General features: G+C 39.0%; 1 protein-coding gene across 1 annotated transcript; it reads right to left on the minus strand.

The window, feature by feature from the left end:
* Positions 1-1,197: 1,197 nt before the first annotated feature.
* slc26a1 (solute carrier family 26 member 1) lies at positions 1,198-18,998 on the minus strand. Its single transcript, XM_074690381.1, has 8 exons — positions 18,864-18,998; positions 8,647-9,117; positions 8,202-8,408; positions 6,439-6,685; positions 6,122-6,353; positions 5,555-5,738; positions 4,532-4,819; positions 1,198-4,449 (listed from the first exon to the last, which is right to left on the minus strand). Exons 2-8 carry the CDS (start codon positions 9,076-9,078, stop codon positions 3,865-3,867), a joined length of 2,175 nt encoding a protein of 724 aa, XP_074546482.1. The 5' UTR covers positions 9,079-9,117; positions 18,864-18,998; the 3' UTR covers positions 1,198-3,864.
* Between the last annotated feature and the right edge of the window lie 4,113 nt (positions 18,999-23,111).

The raw sequence follows: 23,111 nt of genomic DNA on the forward strand, positions 1-23,111 counted from the left end.
AATGTTTTAGAAATACAGTCACATAGTTGCTCCCAGAAATCCTCCATATCTGGATAAAACAGGACTCCTCCTGGAGTTAGGCCGTGTCCATCATCTTCAGTGTTCACATGCAATGGATCTTGGGATTTGTGAGGTCATGAAGAATTCACTGAATCCATCCTTTGTGGAAACTGTGAAACTGTAAGTACATCTCAAGGAGGATCAGAGGAAACAGGATGAACATGGGCTCAGTTTAGAGCTTTGTTGCAAAGGCTGTGATTACTGATGTACATGAAATCTCTTGTTTGTTTGTTTTTTGTTTAATACATTTACAAATAAAAAAGAACTTTTATTGTGATGGGGTGTTGTGTGTAGATTTTTGAGGAAAAAGTGAACTTATTCCATTTTGTAATGGAGATAAAGCATGATGTGGGAAAAGGGAAGCCCTATGAGAACTCCCAGGATGCACTGTAAACCTGATAGCAACAGTATTCTTTGTTCAAGCAGCTCATGTTTTCCACAATTATTAGTTCAAGCTTATTTATTCATTTGAATTATTAGCTAATCATTCATTTATGGAACCTACCACTGGGAGAATTTTAGTTTTGGGTTCAGCCTCACAAACAAAAGTTCAGCTTATTTTAAATATTTTCAGGATATGTGTCAGTCTGTCTCATTGTATTAATCTGACTTTGTCATTTTACACAACAAGAAGTTACTTTTTTTTGTGGCACAATTAGTATATGTGTGTTGATTAATTTATCTCTTACCTTTTCCGAATCAAAATGTGAAGCTGGTAATTTTTTTTCTTGGTGTCAGCAACAGCTTCGCAAACTTCAAACCTGTTGTTGTTTTTAAGATTTTTTATTTCTGTTTTCTGAAATCAGTCCACATTGTTGTATATTCTTCACCCTTTATTCTGAGCCTTCAAATGATTTGTTCTGATATGTAGTTACAGACACAAGTTCTTCATTAAAAGCTTGTCAGTTTGATTTAATTTAAACATTAAGGCAGAGTGTGTCAAAAAGTTAAAAGTCTAAAAAAGTTAAAACTCTACAAACAGATTCAAGCATCTTTGTCAAAATCACTTCTTCAATTTGGTTTACATTGATATATGAAATAAAATTATGTAAAAAAAAAAAAAAAAAAAGTTCAAAAAGTATACAAGAATGTCTACATCTTATTACAACACCATACCATAAAAACTGGTTTCTTGGTTCTACCACATTTCATAAAAACAGAAATAGCTCAAAACGAGGCTTTTACAAAATTGGGGGGAAAAAACTGAAAACTTTGATAAAATTTAACTCATCAGAGACCAAACCTTTTCTCAGATTGCAAGTAACAGAACAGCTCAACAAATCAGTGGCAGTGAGTGCTGGGTATATAAAACAGAAAGCATCATCTGCTGCAACAATTTAGACCAATCTAGTTCAGATTTCACAGTACCATAAAATCAACAGATTTTCTTTCACATCCTCAGACCGGAGCCCAGATGTGGTTCAATATATTTTCATTTTTACTGACCGATGGGAACAGGACAAGAGCCGACCATTACTTTGAGGTAAGGCTGTCTCTCTGAAAAGAACTCAGTCCTAGTTAATCAAACTTACTTTCTTTCCCCAAAAGCTTGTGTCCTATTCAAGTTAAAGAATTCGTCTGACTTGTTAGAGAAAATAATTAGGGCTGAGTCAATAGTTAATACCTCAGGATGTAGGCCTGCTGCTGAGAGAGGCTTTCAGGAAGATTAACGCCACAGTGTAAACATTGATTGTGATGTCCTGGATTATGATTCATCTAAAATAAAAAAAAATTCATTAGTATAGGGTTACCTGAGAACTGAAGGAAACACAGTTATCACCACAAAGCAATGCAGTCATATAGGGTGTTTTATAGTGTTTTCTGTGTTTAAAAAAGAAAAACGTTTAGTTTTATCCGTGATGCCACTGATCACTCATGGGATGTGGGAAAAGTTTTCTGCAACTTAAGATGAGTGAGTTTAAGCATGACACTTAATGGTACCCTATTCTTCAATCTCTAATCGTATTTCCTATTCCGTCCCTCTTCTCTGTAACCAGCCATGTATAGACTAGGGGTAAAGAGGTAGTTTTGCACAGCTACCACAGTTTGTTACAAATTAAAGGCAGTTGCCTGTTCATATCCACAATCTAAGATGCAATTATCAGCACCAAAACTGGTCATTTCTAAGTGCTATCTCTCAGTATTTGTGGCTGGGTCAGGTTTCCCCAGGTGAACACATATCCATTTAGATTAAGTAGACTGAGAGACCCCCACACAACAGTGGTTAACAAAAGCCGCGTTTCCACCAAGCAGACCGGTTTGGTTCGTCTCGGTATGGCGCGCATTTTGTGGCGTTTTCACTGACTTATGCTGTGTTCCAGGCAACCCATAACTCGTATGTTTCCCAGTTGAAATCTTCGAGTTCCGACCTGAAAGCGTTCCAGGCAATTTACAACTCGGTTTAAGGGTAAGGAAATCTGGGATGTAAACAAACCAGCATGGCAGAAATTCTAAGATTTATGCTTGGTCATTTCAATTACCAAAGGAGCCTGCAAGTTCTTTATTTAAGCGGAACGGAGGAGGGGAAACTACCACATCCATAGAGGCTGCCATGTTGTTTTGGCACAGATGTGACGTCACAAGTCGTAACTCGGAGTACATCGATCTGGTACAAGTTCACAGGTCGTAAGTTATGAGTTCGACTGCCGTTCCAGGGCATTTTCACGATTTACAGGTGGGAAATATACAAGTTACGGGTTGCCTTGAACGCACCATTATCCCAGGAAGGATCCCTAAAAACCGAGACGAGCCGGCCTAATTTTTTGGGACTCTTTCGTATGGGTGCCAGACTGAACCGATCCGCTCTCGGAAGGTGTAGCTACAACACTGTAGACTGTTGATTGGTCAAAAGAATCGTAACTCACCCCAACAGCGGCTGCATTTCTCCTGGTGGCTCACAGACTTCTCTGAAACAAAGCTTGATTGCACTTTGTAACATAGAGCTACATGGCAATCACAGAGAGGATGAAATGCTGCATGTCTTCCATCTGTGCTCTTTGTCACGTTTTTCTTCTTTGTTGGATTTAATAGCGGGTAAGCTGCTACGGCGTCACGCTATTGTTTACCAGCTGTGGCTTTGGGCATCAGGCTCACACACCACCTACCACAAGAGGGCACAGTTTTCTGTGGAAACGCAAACGGGATCAGGCTTAACTGTACCAAACCGAGCCAAACCGTACTGAACCGACCCATACTGCTTGGTGGAAACGCGGCTGAACAGGAGACTCTAGTCCATACAGTGATACAGGTGAGTGTCAGAGTTACTGTATTTATCTAGACTGGCTGGTGCTTTTAACACAGTAGCTGTTGTTTGAATGGTCTTACTGAGTAGAGAGCAGAAGGAAACATGAACATTCCACCCCAAGTTTAGTGATGTCATGATCCACACACAGTAACCTCTCCTGCATTTTCTCCAGCAAAAGAAATTCAGCTAAATTTGATCTTGGTTTCCTTCAATCATCAAGGACCATTTCAAAGAGTCTCATACTGATTGTGACATCATAGTTGTATGATAAAGAAAAAATCAGGAATGCTACCCTTAAGTACACTCACTGGGCAGATACTGTGGATGCTTGTCATCTGGTTTGGTCATTCAATGATTCAGAAATTCTAAAAATGCCCATTTGGTCGTCATCCCCCCTGGTTTTATGAACACAGCTTTTGAAACAAGTCAGCCACAGAACTACTATTCAGTACAGTTTTGTGATGGATAGAAAGATAACGTGGATCACATGAGTTCCTTCTACACATTTAGGTTTGTGAGAAAAAGGAGCAGGAGAAATTCATCTGGACATTTTCTCTGCTCTACACCACAGAGTCATCTGACCCGCTTTCTGCTGCTGCTGCAAAAGTACTGTTAGCCTTAAGAACTGCAGCATGAACTGTATGAAACAGCAGGCTGCTCATGTCTTCGTCATTATTCCCAAAGAACTGTCCCTTCTGCAGGGTATCAATGACTGAGGTGTTACAGTTCGCCAGAAGTACATTCACATCGATCTCTTTATATTCTTTAACCAGGACTTTAAATGTAGCCATCCCCGTGGAGTCTATAAAAGGAATGGCAGAGCAGTCTAAAACTATTGTATGGAAATCCAACTTTCTTTGAACGAGTCCCACAACGACCTCTCCATTGTTTGTATCCCCGTTTGCCTTGGCCTGCTTCAAGGACACTCCTTTAGCTATCTTTTCTGCTTTTTTCCTCTCAGTCATCTCCAAAAACGGTTCAACTCCAATTGCTTTATAGAGAGATTTTAGGAAGGAGTCTTTGTTGGCGTAGTACAGAGGAGCCTGGAAGCGGAAGATGTGAACCCGAGCTGCTGGTTGAAGGTTCTTGTACTCATCCATGTCCTCATAGAAATCTGAGTCACTGGCCCGACCAAGAAGAGACACCTGACAGAAAACATCAGCAAGGAATGAGTATGAGATTCTTCAGGTTCTGTGCTTCATCAGTACAGACTCAGTACAGACTCACCTTAGGGTTCTGGGTCTTGAAGATGACACAGATCATTGAAAAAATCACTCCAGCAAGAAGGCCCATCTCCACGCTGACCAGAGCTGTGGCTGACATGGTGACCAGCCAAACAATGGCATCGTTTTGACTGGCACGCCACTTAGACGGAACATCTCTAAACTTCCTTAGTGCCCCCCGAAGGCTGACAATAATAATGCAGGCAAGGACACATTTTTGGAGGGAGTAGAAGAAAGGTGCAAAGAAGAGGAGGACAAGAAGGACTACCAGGGCGCTGATCAGACTTGATACCTGTTGAAGGAACAAAGAAATAACACTGTAATAAACATCTTCCAAAAAGTAAACAATCACAGTGACACCTGGTTTTCAAGACTTGTGGACTCAAGCACTGTTAGCTGACTTTGACTTGAGCCTTGGCTGCATCAGGACTCAGAAAATAGAGAGGAGAACACAGGTGTTGACATAGCCTTTTTTAATTTTTCTGATTTATTTTCCACATTTTCAGAATCTTTTTGTTTAGCTGCTGCAATATAAATTGTGCATTTTGCTTTCCTGTGTTAGCACAGCAGTAATGACAGCAACTGTTTGGCCAAAGTAGTTTAGTTGGTAAAAATTCTGGTTCATGGTTGTTTGGTTGCAACTATCCAATTGCAGCAAAATGGATGAGTGCGTCACCTTATTAACCAGAACCCAGGGCACATTTACCCATGACCCTCCAAATCAGTGGTCACAACTTTTCCAGCCATGGTCCGCATTTGTCTATGATGTGCGAGCTATGGGGCGGAACTCCATCATCCGTGATGAGGAGTGAGTCATTTTTCTGTTATTTTCAAGGTCTACTGGGGAAGCTTCAAAGATCGACCAGTCGATCGCGATCGATGGGTTGGTGACCTCTGCCCAAAATGTTCTAGAGTTCCACACCTCGCCTCTGGACTGACCTCATGAAGTCCAAGAGCTTGTAAACAACTCCCAAATACTAATTTATATGATTAAACGTCAAGATTTGAGTGCAAGTATGAATGTTACCTGTGTTTGGCAGCCTGTTGAGTCCTTCACCATAGTCTTTGCTAGTGCTGCACTGGTGGTGAAACAGTGAAAGAAGGAGGGAATTATGTTACAGAAACCGATGGCCAGCATCTCCTGGTTGGGACGAACTGTGTAGCCATTTTTCTTGGCAAACATCTCGGACAGCGACACTGTGAAGGCAAAGCTAGAAAAGAAAAAGAAAGAAAAAAGAACCCCCATCAAAATGCATGTGAAGATATTCAGGCTTAAGGTAAACCTAGATAAAGGGTCACAATACCTTACTTGTTCTGCTTGACAGAGTTTACCTGAACATTTTCTGTTGCATCAATTTAGATGCAAAACATTTAATAACAAAATTAAAAATAACAAAACAATAAAAAAAAATTAAAGTTAAAAAAAAAAAAACACCAATAATTCTTGAAGACTGGTTACATCATTTAAACAAGCAAATATGTACCTGTGTTGAATGAAGTGCAATCAGTGATGGACAATCGTGGTATTTTTTTATTCAAAGAAGAGGGTATTTAAATAATATTTTAAACCATACCGAGCATCGGTGTACATTACCTAATTACAGCTAGAGGGATGGCATCCAGTGCCACCTGTGGCATCAAGTGAAAGCTGGGCACCTGAGGTGGAATGAACCCTGTGGGTATGTGACCAGATACACTGGAGCTGTAGCGGCTGTTTAGGTCCCCAAAATGGCTTGCAAGGGTAGCTCCTGCCACTACTACTAACTCGGTTGGTAGAGGGATTTTTAGACGGTTTTTGTAGCGTTCCTGGATTTCCTTCCCCGCCACTATGATTCAGGAAGAGAAATTGTGTTATTGCATTAAAGACAATCAAAATTCTACACAAGTAGGTAGTGTAACAGATCCCTTTACCTAAAACAGAAATACAGATGGCACTCGTGATGAGGTCACACAGGTTGGTCTTATGAATGTTGGCAAAGATGTTGATCCAGGTGACAACAACTGTTCCATATCCCTGGTGCCGGGGAATCTTCAGACCCAACAAGTACTTGGCCTGCACAGTCAGGATGGTGAAGGAAGCTCCTGTTGCAAAACCATCAAGCATTGGTGCTGAGAGGTATACAGAGACAAAGCCAAGGCGGAATACAGCCATCATGACCTGGCAAGAGGAACAGAAGAACAGGGGAGGACAGAGTTTAAATATAAACAGACCAGAATGAGAGAGTCAGTCTAAATCGTTCAATAATGCATTGGTGCAAAAATCATCCATATTGGGGATTTTGGGAGGATGTTCTCTAATGAATATGGAGGCGAATGACCCCTATATATAACTTCTTTGAGACTATCAGACAGATTTCTATGGGTTTGCCAAACATGCCATTCAATTTTCTAGAAGCACCATTAAGTTTAAGCCTTATGTGGGTCTGCTTTGAAAATAGTAATCAAAAAAAAGCATTGCAGAGCTTCTGACTCAAAGTCAGACTACACTGTAAAAAGGGAATCTTCAATCAGTTGAAGTGATGTCATTTTTTTTTAATCAATCCAACTCAATATTTTTAAGTTAAGGTTTCCAATGTATTTTTGTGGATCATATCAACTTGAAATTCTGTGTTACTAAAACTAATAAAAAGTAGTAGTTGGACCAACTGAAATTGATTTCTTCAATTGGTCACACTTAAATAAATTTAGTTATTTGAAATAAAATTAACAAGCTCAATCAACACAACTTAATAGGTCAAATGAACTAAATATTTCAATTCTTCTCAAATCAACATTTTGCACTAATAAAACTTAAAGTTTCTAGTTGTTTCAACTCAATAATCTGCAAAAACCAAAAGGACAAACCATGGGTAAGGAGGGAACACTGTGGATATGAGTCCCTGATGCACATTAAGACACCACTCAGGGCCAGAGTGGCTGTGCTCCACAGCATAGGCTCCTTGCCTTGGCTGCCTGTGCTCCATGGCAGTGAGGGCTCCGATTAAAATACTCTCTTAGTAATGGTAATTTGAATATAACTGAAGACAAAACCCAGTTTGTCATTTCTGATCATAATTTTAGCCCACCAACACAGCTCATTTATTAACATACAAAACATTTAACAGGCTTAAAGGTACATGGTCCATGCAACAGGGCACAGACAGCTGGTCCATGCCATGCGGAGCAAAGAAAGCCTGTGCTCTTGACAGGTTAACATCTTAATGTACAGCTGGGTCTAATATCCACTGCATTCTCTCCTCACTCACAGTTTGAAATGAGTCGATTCAATCGGCTGTAAAGTAAACTTTACAAGTAGACATAAAGTAAACTCAACCTAAGACTATCATTCATATTTTCTAACCTTTTTAGCACAATTGTTTTCCTAGATTCTTTTAAGTAAGAGCAACTTGTCACATTTTTACAGTGCAGTAAAGTATAAAAACACCTGGTCAGATTTTACTTTAAAGTTTTGCAAATTATTGAGTTGAAACAACTGAAAACCTTAAGTTGGATTGGTGCAAAATGTTGATTCGAGGACAATAACATTTTGAGGTTCATTTGACTTAATCAACTGTGTTGATTGAACTTGCTAACTTCGTTTCAAATAACTTAATTTATTTAGGTGTGACCAATTGAAGCAGTAATTTAAGTTGGTCCAACTGTTTTCTTTTTTCAGTGTGTAACCATTATCTTACCTGGTAGATTCCAGCCAGGAATGTAAGGGCAGCAGCTATGGCAATAGCATAGCACTCCTTCCCACATTGCATACCCATGAGCTCCACACTGTGACGATTACCATCGGTAAGGTTTGTACTAAGTGTGGCATTAAACACATGACCTCCTGAAAGTTTGGAATCTTCATCCAGATCAAAGCCTGCCAGGAACAGTTCCTTATCCACAACCTGTAGGCAAAGAAAAGGCAAGGACACATCTCTAAGATCTCTCTGAAGCATGAAACAACCAGGGATTGTTAATGTGATTAATGTGAAGAAATTTGGTTAACTTTGTAAAATAAAAAGAAATTGTGTTGAACTTATGAGAAATTACTAGCATGTAGGAATAAATACTTAACAATGTGATAAAGCAAATTTTAAAGAACATTCAAGTTCTGATTACTTTTTGTCATTCCTGGTCCATTACCTGTCCCACCATTAGGCTCATGAGGCTGAAGATCCCTACAGACACATGTCTGGACGTGCCCATTAGGAAGTAGATGATGTTGGCATAAAATGATGTATATAAACCATAGATGGGCTCCACTCCTGCCAGCAAGCAATACGCAATGGCCTGAGGCACCAAGATGATCCCAACGATAAGTCCAGACATCACATCACCCCAAACATACTCTCTGAGCTTGTATTTAGGCAGCCAGTGCACCACAGGGAAGAATCCAGTCAGAGTCGACCTAACCCGGGGTGCAGAGCAGGTCACACCCCTCTTTAGCTTGGTTTTCAGGACTGAAGCTGCAGGCTGTTTCTGTCGGACCTTGCGCTCCAGGAGAGGTTGCAGGGTCATGGTGGTTTCTGCAACCTTGGTTGCCTCTTCCATGTCTGAAGGAGGACAAGGCGGCATCAAAGAGGGGGGAATCGGGAAGGGAGGTCAGCTCTGCTTCTGGATGACCATCACATGATATGATGGTAACAGGAAGGAAAATGAAAAAGAAGAAAAAACAGTGGAGTATATTTAGTCAACTGACATTACATAGATTCATAAAAATGTATTGAATAAAACCAAAACAAAACAAAACAAAACAATGAGCTTGGGTCCGCATACACTGTTAAAAAATGTAATTTTACAGGAAATGGACATTTAATAGATTTTTTCTGTTTCCTGATAAAACAACAAAATGCTAGTAGATTTACAGATATTTTCAGTAATTTTACAATTAAAAAACAGAGTTTTATGGTTATTAACCCTTGACTTTTAATTTTTGTTTTTCAAAGACATTATACAAAACTGTAAAATAACAGAAATTATCTGTAAAATGACATCCTGAATGATTTTTTAGGTATTATGCCAGCTGAACCCTGTATCCTTGTTATTCATGGTTGCAATTTACTGAAAAAAAAAAACTGTAAAAGCAATGGCAACTAAGTTTCCCATCAGATACCCTAAAATTACAGTCAAACACTGTAAAAGAATGCACAACAATGTAAAATAACTGTAAAAATACAGGACTATACTGTAGAAAAGAACATTAAAATAAACAATAAAAACACTGGCAGTAGAGTTTCCAGACAAATACTGTAAAATTACAGTCAAACACTGTTAAAACATGGAACTACATAAAATAACTGTAAAAATACAGGACTGTAAAAAAATAAAAATCTGTAAAAAAAAAAAAAAAAAAAACGTAAACGCACTGGCAGCAAAGTTTCCAGACCAAAACTGCAAAATTACAGCCAAACACTGTAGCATAGTGCTACACAAAAAAAGTAATAATTTAGAAAAAATCTGTTAAAATGTATTTTTCTCTGAAATTGCATATTTATATTGAAAATCTGTGGTCATTTATCTTAAGTTTCACATACAGAGTTTGTTTTTATACATTACAAATTTGTTATTGTACATAGGAAAAATAGTATTTTCACAGGAAATTACTGTAGATTGATTTGACTGTAATTTTACAGTATTTGTCTGGAAACTTTGCTGCCAGTGCTTTTACCGTTTTCCTACAGATTTTTTTTTTTTTTTTCACAGTGTATGTTATAAACCTTGTAGAAACCCCCAAACAAGTACTTGGAAAAAGGTTAGTGCTGCTTGGTATGACAATGTTAAGCCTATAACAATAAAGGTTAATTCAAATAATTAATCTGAATTTAATTTAAAGGGTTTATTTGTTAAACTGCTGCTATAGCATCAAAGCACGTTTTCTTTAAAAAGATGTTTTATTTTGTCAGTCTGTGACTGCTTCATTACCCAACCCAGTGAGTGTTCAGTCAGTCACTCACAAACATGTGTCAGCTTCTTTACCCAGAACAAGTTATCAAGCAGTAGTTAGTTATTTATTATAGGGTCTGATAACTTGATTAGGGGTAAATAAGGTCAGAGTTATTTTTCAAGTCTGATAGATCAATGGAGGAATAAAGACAATTTCTTTATGGAAAAACAGCCAATGACCACTGTAACCTGTTCCCTACATAAGGCTCAGGAGGTGAAAAGAAGAAGGAAAAATGAAATCTTTGCAGGTAACCACACCAGTGGTTTTTGGTACGGCAATGTCTTTGATCAGGGATTGATGTCGTGCTTTTTGAAGGCTTTGGTTTTTCTCAGTGACAGCTGGGGAACTTTTATGGTTTTCCATGGATAATTGGAGTTGCTGGTTTGACTCTGGCCTCTATGGCATATTAATGTTAGGGCCCATTGATAGTGTTAATGCTCATTCAAGCAAACAATGTTTCCTGTGGACTTAGTTTTACAAACTGACCACTCCAGACTTCCACAGTCTTTTTAACATAACAGTGCTAATATGTAATCAGCCATAAACAGGTTTCAGTGTTGACAGCCATCATACCAGTTTTGTTTGCTTAGCTTGATAACTAGCTAAATGGCCAGTTAATGAATAAGCTCAGGCATAGACAGTTTAAATGTATAACTTAAATAATGTAGCATTTACTGAGCCGTTGCTCTGCACTAACCGCACTGTCTCAAACAGTCACGATCTGTTTGCTACGCATGTCGCTTCTCCACAGCTGTCAACAGACTATAGGTCAGGGGTGGCCAACCAGTCACAAAAAATTACCATGGTACTACAAAGAGCCACATTACACAAAAGGTTTAACAAACACATCGTCTCACAAATAAATTAAATTACATTAAATGAAAATAAACACATTTCCAGTTTTCAAAGCAAGATTTGTGTGTTTTGTAAGTGTGTTTAAACTTGTACTTGTAGCCGTGTCAAAGACAAATTTATGTTTTTACTGCAGAAGAGACAAAGTTCTATCTATCTAACCATCTATCTATGAGAACTAAGCGATTGAGAGGAGCACATGTAGACATGTAGAAGAGAAAGTGAAACTTAAGCACTAGTCTCATGACTCAAGTATTGATCAATACTGATCATACTAATATATCTATCTATATATATATATATATATATATATATATATATATATATATATATATATATAACACAAAATCAACTTTATCCTTACATTGAGACAAAAAAGTGTATAATCTAGTAAATAAACTAAATCTAAACGAGAAGTTTTTTTGTGTTTATAAAATTGTAGATGCTATTTCTTGTATTTTTTTTTTTTTAATGAATTTGAAATTAAGAAAAAAAAGGAAATTTGTATTGTCATTGATTTTTAGAAATTTGCAAAATTTATGAGATTTTAATACGTTGGAAATAAAAAAAATATGCAAAATAAAAAAATGAAAATTAACAAATGTGCAAAATTTCAAAAAAAATTGCCGGAATGTAATAAATTTGCAAAAAAAAAAAAAACTAAATAATGCAAGCTCAAAATTTTGCTTGATTTCCAAAAAAAATGTTAAAAAAGGGGATTTATATAAAAAAATTCAAAAATTTGCTAAATCTTCCAAAAATGGGGATTTTTTTTTTCTTAATTTGCAAAAATGGCAAAAATGGCAAAAAAAAATTACAAAAAGTAAAAGCTTTATTTCAAGAGGTGATGCGTTTTTAAAGCAAAATGTGATATTGTGATTTTACTCATGGTCTGTGCCGTGTTCATTAATATCCTCTGTTAGAAAAAAAAAAAAAAAACTTTCTTAATAATAGTTGCAAGGAGCAACTGCAAAGGAGTCAAAGAGCCACATGAGGCCCCAGAGCCGCAGGTTGCAGTTCCCTGCCTTAGAGCATTTTTTGATTAATTAAGCCTTAAAGGTTATCAGGTTAAATATGTTAAGTTAAATTGATTAGACATATCTGGAGAAACTCTATGATTTTTGTTATTGCTACCTTTGTGCACACTCCAGAACCACGACCACATCAGCAAATTAAGACCAATTTGCAGAAATAAAGCCTGTTAAATGTATCCTACTGTCTCCTGCCACGCATATCTCACCCTACCCCCAGTCTGTAAACTCCAGCACTCAGTTAACCTTACAACTACATTAGTATAGAATACAGTATAGGAGTGACTCTGCAAGGATCAATTAGTGTTACTACAATAAATTCTAATATAGCTCTACCAGCAAATCTAAGTTTTATTTTATCCAGAAATTGCCATGACTGAAATCTTGCAAAAGAAAGTTGTAGCATGCATCCCTTAAACTAAGCCTATATCAGCCTCCTATACCCTAAATAGTTAAAATGGTAAAGATGATGTGTTTGAACTTGTTTTTGAATTTATCTTCATTTTCAGTAGCAGCACCGAGTTGTGTCCCAGCCAAGATAATCACATCTCAGGAACAGTAAAACACTCTGAATGATGTTTTATCAGCCTCCATCATCACAGCAACAGTGGTATGTGCTTTGGTTTATACTTCCTGGCAGGGCTGGCAACTCCCATACACTGATACTACAGGATGGCAGACAAGAGGAACACACTTCTGATTGTTTACAGAATGGTTGTTTATGAACCCAGCCTGTCTTCTTTCTTTTGAGGAGCACAGAAGCTACCAGAAGGGAGAATGTGTTGCCTTCACAAAGCATCACAGGAACACGTTTTTGTTCAACACTCCTCCAGCAGAGTGAAACTGTCCACCTCAACAAGGGTTTCTAACACAGACGCTTGATTAACTGATGAGCATTTCAGGAGTCACACTGAGGACTTTTCAGGGACAAAACATTAAATCCAGCACTGTGTCAGCCGTGAGTAGGACTTAGGACGATTGATTAAAGCTTTTCACTAAACCAGCCCTAATCATTGTTCTTCGCCTTTAATCATGTGATATAAAGGCTTCAGAAAAGCTTTCTTTGAAGAGAGAGCTTGCCTTTTATGTGAATTGACAACATTTTCTATTTCGTCCTTGAAGGCTGAAAGAGCAAAAAGCTGGATGCTAGCTCCACGCATTGGAGCACTGCTTTTCACAGCCTTTATCTTTAAATTGTTACTCTCAGAAGTGGAAGGAAGTGTGAAATAACGGTACATAACAACTGGTTTCTTAAGGCATCTCCAAATGAAAAGAAGTCGCCAACAGATTTAAGATGTCTGACACCCAAATCTAAAAAAAAAAAAAAAAAAAAAAAAAAGAAAGTCATTTTCTGTCTTAATCTTTTTCATAAGAAACCAGGACTTGAAAAACTTCAGGCTTGTTTCACATACTAAACAAGGAGGCCTTGTAGAATTCAAAGAGTAAAACCAGGGGCGTAGCTACAATTAGGCAAACACAGGCAGTTGCCTGGGGCCCCAAGATTCCCAGGGGCCCCCAAAGCATCTCTTGAAAACTGGTTTATGAAGTTCTCTTCAATTGAAAGCATTTCTTTTTTCTAAATCTTACTTCACATGCTTCAAAATACATCAAAAGGCTTAATCTTTAATGATGGTTTTGGGTCCTCCCCCTCCCTTCTTATTCAATGGGTTATTCCATGTTACAACACATCTGAACATTTGATTCAGGAAGAAAGTGGTAAAAAACACTTTTTCCCCCATTTTTTCTTATTTTCAACCAAGTCGAGAATAAAAACAATGTTGCTCTGAGATCTGAGATAAACATATAAGACTTTTATGATTTTAAGGACTTTATCTAGCCCAGGAAACAGGATCATTTTCTCTAAATCAAACTTTTTGAGTTGGTGATAAACATTATTGTATAAATCTCTTTTTTGGAAACATAACTCACTGGACAGGGGTCAAATAAAAATACATGAACTTTAAAATAATAGTACCAAAAAGTATGGTAACTGTAAATATCACCTCTTTCAGTAGATTTTTTTCCAGTTTTATGTTGTGCTTGATATTTACATATTTTTCTTTACTAAATTATTTTTTTCAATATTTACCTATTGTAATGTTTTTCACTTCATACTTTCTTGTTTGTTACTGTTACTCTGTAAATTCCCCACTGTGGGACAAATAAGCTGTCAATTGACCATAAAAGATTTCAAATCCAGGACAAAGTGGACTAAATTATGTATTCACTTTTTTCAAAATCAAACTAAAGTACAGAACTTGAAGAAATGCATTTAGTTGCGTTAAGTTACCATGTACAAGATCAGCACTGTCTCATGCCTTGTTTCTCAGAAAGAGACAGTGGACCCAGGGAAGGCCAGTCCAGCTCTGAGGGAGATGAGTTAACAAGGACATGGAGGGCCCCATTGACTGGGTTTGCCTTGGGCCCCCAAACCACTAAATACGCCCCTGAGTAAAACACAATAAAGATAACATGACATAACTAAAGAAAGGGAACCAAGGAAAATCTATATTATTTCCAAAAGAGTCGGATAAACTTTTTTAAAATCAGCTTAGCAACATGATGAATCGGAGGACATGGGGGGTTTGAAAATGTTTATATGTTAATTATTGCCCACATGTCGGTGTAACTGATTAAGCAATGCCAGGAAACAGGTTTGAAATGATTTAACATTAAAGAAAATCAGAAAGGTACCTCTCGGAGCTGGGAACAGATCTGCTTGACTTGAATGAAGTATGAAAGGACTTGAATCCAAAACGAGTAAAAATACAAAACTTCTCTCTGAGCTCATGTGAGGAGTTTTTGAAAGGTTACAAACATACTTGAATCACCGATGATGCCTCTTTTTGCATCAGAAGAAAAAAAAAAACTATAAAAAAAGAAAACTTTCACATGTCATTTTTAGTGGCTCAAAGAGGGGATGTAGGTGTCAGACAAGACTTAACCAGCACCAGAAACAGCGTGCATTCACAGACCACAGGGCAAAATCAGCTTAAACCAAGATTTCCTCATGGGAGCATTTCAAAAATATCCCATGCAGGTCAGGAAGAACTACTCCCAAAAATAAAGAGACAGTCATCCAGATATCCCCTCCTCTAACTGACTGACTGAAGACTAAACTGACGGCAAGCTCTTAATCTCTACTGTAGACCCCGAAGCAGAGAACTGTAAATGCCGTCAAGCTGATTTTGACACAAAAACTTTGTCTTTTGGTTATTTCCATCATAATCTAAATAAATGAAACATTCAGACCTGGTCAGCCATGTAGGTAAAACTCACCTGCAGAGTCACAGCCTCAAGACCAAGGACAACCACAAGTCTCTGATGTGTGGTGTAAAGACAGGATCTGTGGTATCTGGACTAACTGTCTCACTCTCTGCCTGTTTCTCTCTCTACACGTTCCTCTAACTCTTTCTGTAGGTTTTTGTTGTTGTCTGTGTGCAGCAAGTGTGAGTGTGATCTCTGAGGGATAAATGGTAAGATAACAGCAGTCCTTTGCCCCCCCTTACTGTTCCCTATTGGCTTGTGATCTATGGAGGGTGGGACGGATCATGTGTTTGTCTGGGGGAAAAGGAGCAGGGCAACTCTGGACAGGAGGTTGAGTCAAGTGTTTTTTTCCTAACTGAGGAAAAGTGTTCATCAACTCTGCAAAGAGGCCAGGGCCTGGGATTGTGCTTGCAAAGTGAAAATGTGAACAGGGCAGACTGGCATGTCAGCATGTTATACTGTTTAAATGTAGCCTGCAGTAACAGGGGATTGCACAGCAAACAGGAGATAAGCTGTTCCCAGGAGGTGCAATGAGTAAAGAAATACTTCTGTTATCTGTGCGACCTCTGTCAGATACAACCTAAACAAGTCTTAAAGACCTCTTGTATCAGACATTGGTGGGTTGAAACTTCCTCAAACAAATACTAATGAAGACTGAACACACACAATATGAGCTTTTCCTCTGATGAAAAGACCTTTAGCTCTATGAATTGAAACAGCTCATAATTAATGTTTCAGATATAGAAATAAGACCTTTAAATTTCAGGGGGGGGGATTTCTGTTCAAAACTATTGCTTTGTGATTATCCAAACATCCTTTCTCTTCCTTTCATAATTGTACATATTGAGAAATAATTTAATAAAGAAAGCCTGTTGATACATGGAATTCCACTTTATTACTAAAATGATTTACTAATTAACAATTAAGTCTTTTCTTGGCAACTATTATATTGGCATTTAAGGCCCAAGCTATTATATATATAAGGCAGTGCTGATATATATATATATATATATATATATATATATATATATATATATATATATATATATATATATATATATATATATATATATATATATATATATCAGCACTGCCTTAATCCTTGGTAGGGATGGGCACAAAATTAGGTACTTTTATAGGTGCCAACCGAAATTTGTCAAAAGTACCGGGTACTGATTTACCAAAAATCAAAAGGTACCATATTTGGGTACCTAAATGCATCTTTGTGACTATGAGGGAGTGGATGAGTAGGCGATTTACCATGCTGGACATGAACACAGCATTACAGGCTATATATATTAAAGAGTATGTCAAATTGAAAAACAAAAAATATATACTATTTAACAAATTGATATTTTTTTACCAAATGAGCACAAAAAAGTATCCAAAATTGGTACCGTCGAGTACCGGTACCAATTGCCAGGTACCGGGCAACAGTACCGTATCATTTTTTATGTGAAAGGTACCCATCCCTAATCCTTGGTGGCATAGATTCAACAAGGTACTGGAAACATTCCTCAGAGAGTTTGGTCCATATTGACATGATAGCATCACACAGTTGCTGCAGATTTGTCGGCTGAACATCACTGATGAGAATCTCCCGTTCCACCACATCCCAAAGGTGATCTATTGGATTGATATCTGGGGACTGTGGAGGACATTTGAGTACAGGGAACTCATTGTCATGTTGAAGAAAGCAGTCTGAGATGATTCCAGCTTTATGACATGGAGCGTTATCCTGCTGGAAGTAGCCATCAGAAGATGGGTACACTGTGCTCATAGAGGGATGGACATGGTCAGCAACAATACTTAGGTAGGCTGTGGACTTTAAACCATGCTCAGTTGGTACTAAGGGGCCCAAAGTGAGCCAAGAAAATCTCCCCCACACCATTACACCAGCAGCAGCAGCCTGAGCCGTTGATACAAGGCAGGATGGATCCATGCTTTCATGTTGTTGACGCCAAATTCTGACCCTACCATCTGAATGTGGAGCAGAAATCCAGACTCATCAGACCAGGCAACATTTTTTGTGAATTGTAGCCACAGTTTCCTGTTCTTAGCTGACAGGAGGGTCACCCGGTGTGGTCTTCTGCTGCTGTAGCCCATCTGCCTCAAGGTTGGACGTGTTGTGTGTTCAGAGATGCTCTTCTGCAGACCTCGGTTGTAACCAGTGGTTATTTGAGTTACTGTTGCCTTTCTATCAGCTCCAACCAGTCTGTCCATTCTCCTCTGACCTCTGACATCAACAAGGCATTTTGTCCCACAGAACTGCTGCTCTCTGGATATTTTCTCTTTTTGGGACCATTCTCTGTAAACCTTAGAGATGGTTGTGGGTTAAAATCCCAGTAGATCAGCAGTTTCTGAAATACTCAGACTAGCCCATCTGGCACCAACAACTATGCCACATTCAAAGTCCCTTAAATCACTTTTCTTCTCCATTCTGATGCTCAGTTTGAACTGCAGCAGATCCTCTTGACCATGTCTAAATGCCTAAATGCATTGAGCTGCTGCCATCTGATTGTCTGATTGGAAATTTGCGTTAACAAGCCGTTGGACAGGTGTCCTAATAAAGTGGCTGGTGAGTGTATATTAGACCTTTGAGACTCTCATCCATAAGACCACACAAGGGTGAATCTCATGAAAAGCAACCTAGACCACGAGGCCATCTGTAATCCAAGACTCTCATCTTTTCTGCTTTTCTGTAAATCTAACATTACGGCATCAAAAGTGTTGTGCATATCATTTGTCATAAATACTGGAAGTACAATGCTTGTCTGAGTTCTTTACTGAGCTTCTGATTTATTTGAGTGTGGCTAAAAGTCAGTATCTGAAACAACAGTGGGTCTGTGTGTATGCATGCATGTGGGTGTGTCCTTGTGAGCAGTAATATACTGAAGGGCTTCATTGTAAGCATTGCACTTCATTAGGCTACGCTAATACAGTCAGTCACAGTCAGAATCAGTCAGAATGCATTACTTCAACATAGAAGCAAAGAGGGCTTCATTTGGCTAATGTGTACACTTTAACATAAGTGTGCAGTAGAAGTTGATTGTTTTCATTAAGCCAAACAGAAAGATGATGTAAGGCCTGTCTCATCACCTATCTTGAACTCTCACAGCAAAGCAAAATAGAACAGAGAAGATTAGTGCACTGCCCCTTTAAATCCCCCGGCAGCATGCATCTGCCTGCATGCCTTCTCCCTCACATCCTCAGTTTTAGACACAGTTTGTTTTTCTGAAGGAGACAATAGAGAGGGGGAGACTCACCCGGTGAGAAGCAGCAGCTGGAGTGCAGACAGGAGGCCATGCCTCCCTGTGGGGTACCCCCGTATCCAGCATCAGTCTGACTATTCTGCTGGCTGTCTTCTCTGCTGCTCACTGACTGCTCTTGTCTTCTTCCTGTTTCCTTTTGCAAAGCATGATGGGAGACGCTATCCCTGTGTCTTTCCTGTCTGTGGATTGGAATGAAGCCAGGGGGGAGGGGAGAGAGGAGAGGACACAGTGGGAGGGGGAGAGGACCGTTGGCATTGGTTGATGGTTACCATGGTGACTAAGCCCCCGCTGATGTGTGTGAGTGTGCAAAATGAATATCCTCTCAAATCTCCTGGTTTGACTTCCGCTCTAACCTATGGATTTTGATGGCTTAAGAACATTTAATGGCTAACGGAAGACAGCATGTCACAAAGAGCATCTTGTTAAATTTCCGACCAAAGCTTCGCCTCCGTTTGTAAAGGACCTTCATGCACCCATCAAATTTCAGGAGAAAAAAAAGCAAACCTTAAAGTCTATATGAAATACCTCTGATGATAATCTTTTGATTTGGTGGTGTATTACCTCAAATGAGCATATTTAAAGTGGCATACTTAAAAAGTCAAATTCACAGTCACTCGTGATCATTCACAGATTTTTTTGTTTAACAATCAAAGGAGCAGAATAAGCTGAGGAATACGGAGCTCTTTTGATTTTAACACAATTACTTTTTTTTCCCTTTCAGCTGCTCTTGATTTCTTTGTCTTTTAGGTTCCTGCAGACAACATTTCTGATGACAGCCTGCTGCTGGGAGCTGTCTTGACTTCAACTGCCTCATGATAGGTTCTGTAGATGTTAATACTAACACTGGGACCTGATAACATCATCTAGTAAAGTGATTGTGGATCTGTCAATACTTGACTTTTTAATTTTTTTTTTTCTTTTTTGTAGCCCAATACGTGACACTAATTAGGCGAGAAATATGTCTTACCTGTTGAAGCTGCTGCTTTGTTTGTTTCTATTCATCTTTCACTTTCTTCCTTTTCCTACATTCACTTTTACAACCTATCCAGTTGTGGCAGGCAGCTGTTCACTTTGTGTCTGGTTTCTAACTGCTACCAGTTTTGGGTCTCCGTAAAAACACTGCTCAAAAAACTTAGGAAGAAACACTGATTGACAATCAGTTTCACATGTTGTTGTGCAAATGGACAGACAACAGGTGGAAGTTACAGGCAATTAGCAACACACCCCCAATAAAGGAGTGGTTCTGCAGGTGGAGACCACAGACCACTTCTCAGTTCCTGAGCTTTCTGGATGATGTTTTGGTCACTTTTGAATGCTGGTGGTGCTTTCACTCTAGTGGTAGCATGAGACTGAGTCTACAACACACGGCTCAGGTAGAGCAGCTCATCCAGGATGGTACATCAGTGAGAGCTGTGGTAAGAAGGTTTGCTGTGTCTGTCAGTGTAGTGTCCAGAGCATGGAGGTGCTACCAGGAGACAAGCCAGTACATCAGGAGACGTAGAGGAGGCCGTTGGAGGGCAACAACCCAGCAGCAGGACCACTACCTCTTCCTTTGTGCAAGGAGGAATAGGACCGTGCAGGACGTTTGGCATTTACCAGAGAACACCAAGATTGACAAATTCTCCACTGGCGCCCTGTGCTCTTCACAGATGAAAGCAGGTTCACACTGAGCACATGTGACAGACGTGACAGAGTCTGGAGACATCGTGGAGAACGTTCTGCTGCCTGCAACATCCTGCAGCATGACCGCTTTGACACTGGGTCAGTGATGGTGTGGGGTGGCTTTTCTTTGGGGGGTGCACAGCCCTCCATGTGCTCTCCAGAGTTAGCCTGACTGCCATTAGGTTCTAAGATGAGATCCTCAGACCTATTGTGAGACCATATGCTGGTGCGGTTGGCCCTGGGTCCCTCCTAATGTAAGACAATACTAGAGTTCATGTGGCTGGAGTGTGTCAGCAGTTCCTGCAAGACAAAGGCATTGATGCTACTGAGCCTCATTTTGACTTGTTTTAAGGACATTACATCAAAGTTGAACCAGCCTGTAGTGTGTTTTTCCACTTTAGTTTTGAGTGTGACTCCAAATCCAGACCTCCATGGGTTAACACATTTGATTTCCATTGATAATTTTTATGTGATTTTTTTAGCACATTCAACTATAAAAGAACAAAGTGTTTAATGAGAACATTTCATTCATTCCAATCTAGGATGTGTTATTTTAGTGTTCCCTTTATTTTTTGAGCAGTGTAGTTATACTGATAATAAAATGGTTAGACCTACTGGTTTTGTCCTGAGATATTTTCCTCTTGTGATTTGGCACAACAAACTTTGATGATAATAATAATAAAAAACATATTATTGCATCATGTTTGTGCTAGTGCCCTGCATTCCTCCAGAAATGATTGAAAACAACTCATTGAGCAGTGAAACTGGCTGACAAGTTCCTTAAATGTTCAACAAAGATCTGTCAGCTTTTCATGATGTTTCCACAAAAAACAACCTGCTGATAAAAATCAAATCAAAAAAGAATAAAAAGATCTGAGTCTCCTGTGTTGAAATAAACCTTTTTCTCCTGTTCAGATGATGTGAAGGTGTCTGTGGATATTCCAGATGAAGGCCCGGCAGTAATTGTTCCACCACGGACCTTCAGCAGCGTTCAGCTGAGTCATGACTGTTTCCCACCAAACACAGAGGTTAATCAGGAACTGCCTGTTGGTGACGCATTAACCTGTGAGTTTTGCTCATGTGACATCAAACACAGCGTGTTGAAAGCACCCTCTAAAGTATGGAGTCTAACAAACATTTAATATATATAAAATAATATTTTTTTATCTTTTATATTTTGCTTGGTTTTGATTTTGTTTGAAAGACTGACGTGACTGGGGTCACAACACAAATATGCAAGATGTCAGCTTTTGGTGTTTACATACTCACATGTTTTACATGTAAGAGCATTGAAGGTTTCTTCCAACAATACATTTTCAAGAGAATGAAAATATATTTACTTGTTTTCCCTTTTGAGGTCGCAGGGGGGCTGAAGCCAGTCCCAACCCTGAACAGGTCCCAGCCAACCACACCATTAACACGTAGAGACCGACAATCATTCACTCACACACCCAACAAGTAAACTCAAGATAGACAGGCACCTTCTCACTGTCAGGCAACACTTAGCACCGTAGTGATACACATCAAGACAGAGAACTCCTCAGTGAAAATGACCCACAGCATCATATGTTTGAGAAGACATGTGTTGCTATCACCAAAGATGATTGAGCCAGCTGGAGAGTCTGGAAAAAAAGACTTCTTCAAACAGTTTATTGAAAATCCCCAAAAGTCGAGAAATGAAGAAACAGAATGAAACTGAAACAGTATCAATGTAATGCAATATGAAAAAAATAAGAGTTAAGAATTTCCAATCCAGACGGTTATGCAGAAAGTCAAGTCTAGCTGATGTTAAAGGGGACATATCATGCTGATCCCTGATTTAATACTTACATATAATATAATAAATTTGAAAACAAGACCTTTCACCCCCTTAATTTTCAAAAAATGAGATATTGTAATTTTTCTGATATCCTAAAACGAGATTTGATGCCTCTGAAAATAGGTCATTGCCAGTCGGCTGCGAGATTTCAACCCTCGTGACGACATGAGGATCCTTTCTTTTTATTGGAGTAATCTGATAAAGCAGCTCCTCCTCTGTGATGTCAGTTAGTCACACAACCACCACCGAGGGATACACCCACCAAGAGCCGACTGACTGAGTGCTGGATGCAGGGACTCTGCTCTGCTGAGCAGCTTGGCTTTACATGGTGAATTAGCAGTTAAAACACTGTAGTTTTAGTTTTTAGACGTCGTAATACTTGTGAGACTGTGATATTTGCATGCTTGTTCTGACATGCACTGTGAACCTGGACCACAATAATGCTGCGATAATAACATAGTGATGAACTGACGGTAGAGGCGATCTTTACTCTACACTTTTAGCATGATGGATAAAACAGACAGAGAAAAGTGAAGGAGCAGGATGGAGCCCTGTTATAGAAATAGTTTATTGGTGAAGTCTGCCTATATTTCCACGTATAAACTATACATGTTACAGTACCAGTTTGACTCACCACACTGAAGCGTCCTGAGATGATCTGTGTGGAGGTGGATTTTCTTCCTCCTGAGCTGCAGAACCGTCCGGGTCTGACTCAGGGTCCAATACAAAAGGACGTATCCTACACTCTGCCATTTTATTAG

Source organism: Halichoeres trimaculatus, unplaced genomic scaffold (assembly GCF_033239565.1).
Source record: "Halichoeres trimaculatus isolate MK-OKI-2021-1 unplaced genomic scaffold, fHalTri1.1 fHalTri1_scaffold_16, whole genome shotgun sequence".
Taxonomy (NCBI): Eukaryota; Metazoa; Chordata; class Actinopteri; order Labriformes; family Labridae; genus Halichoeres; species Halichoeres trimaculatus.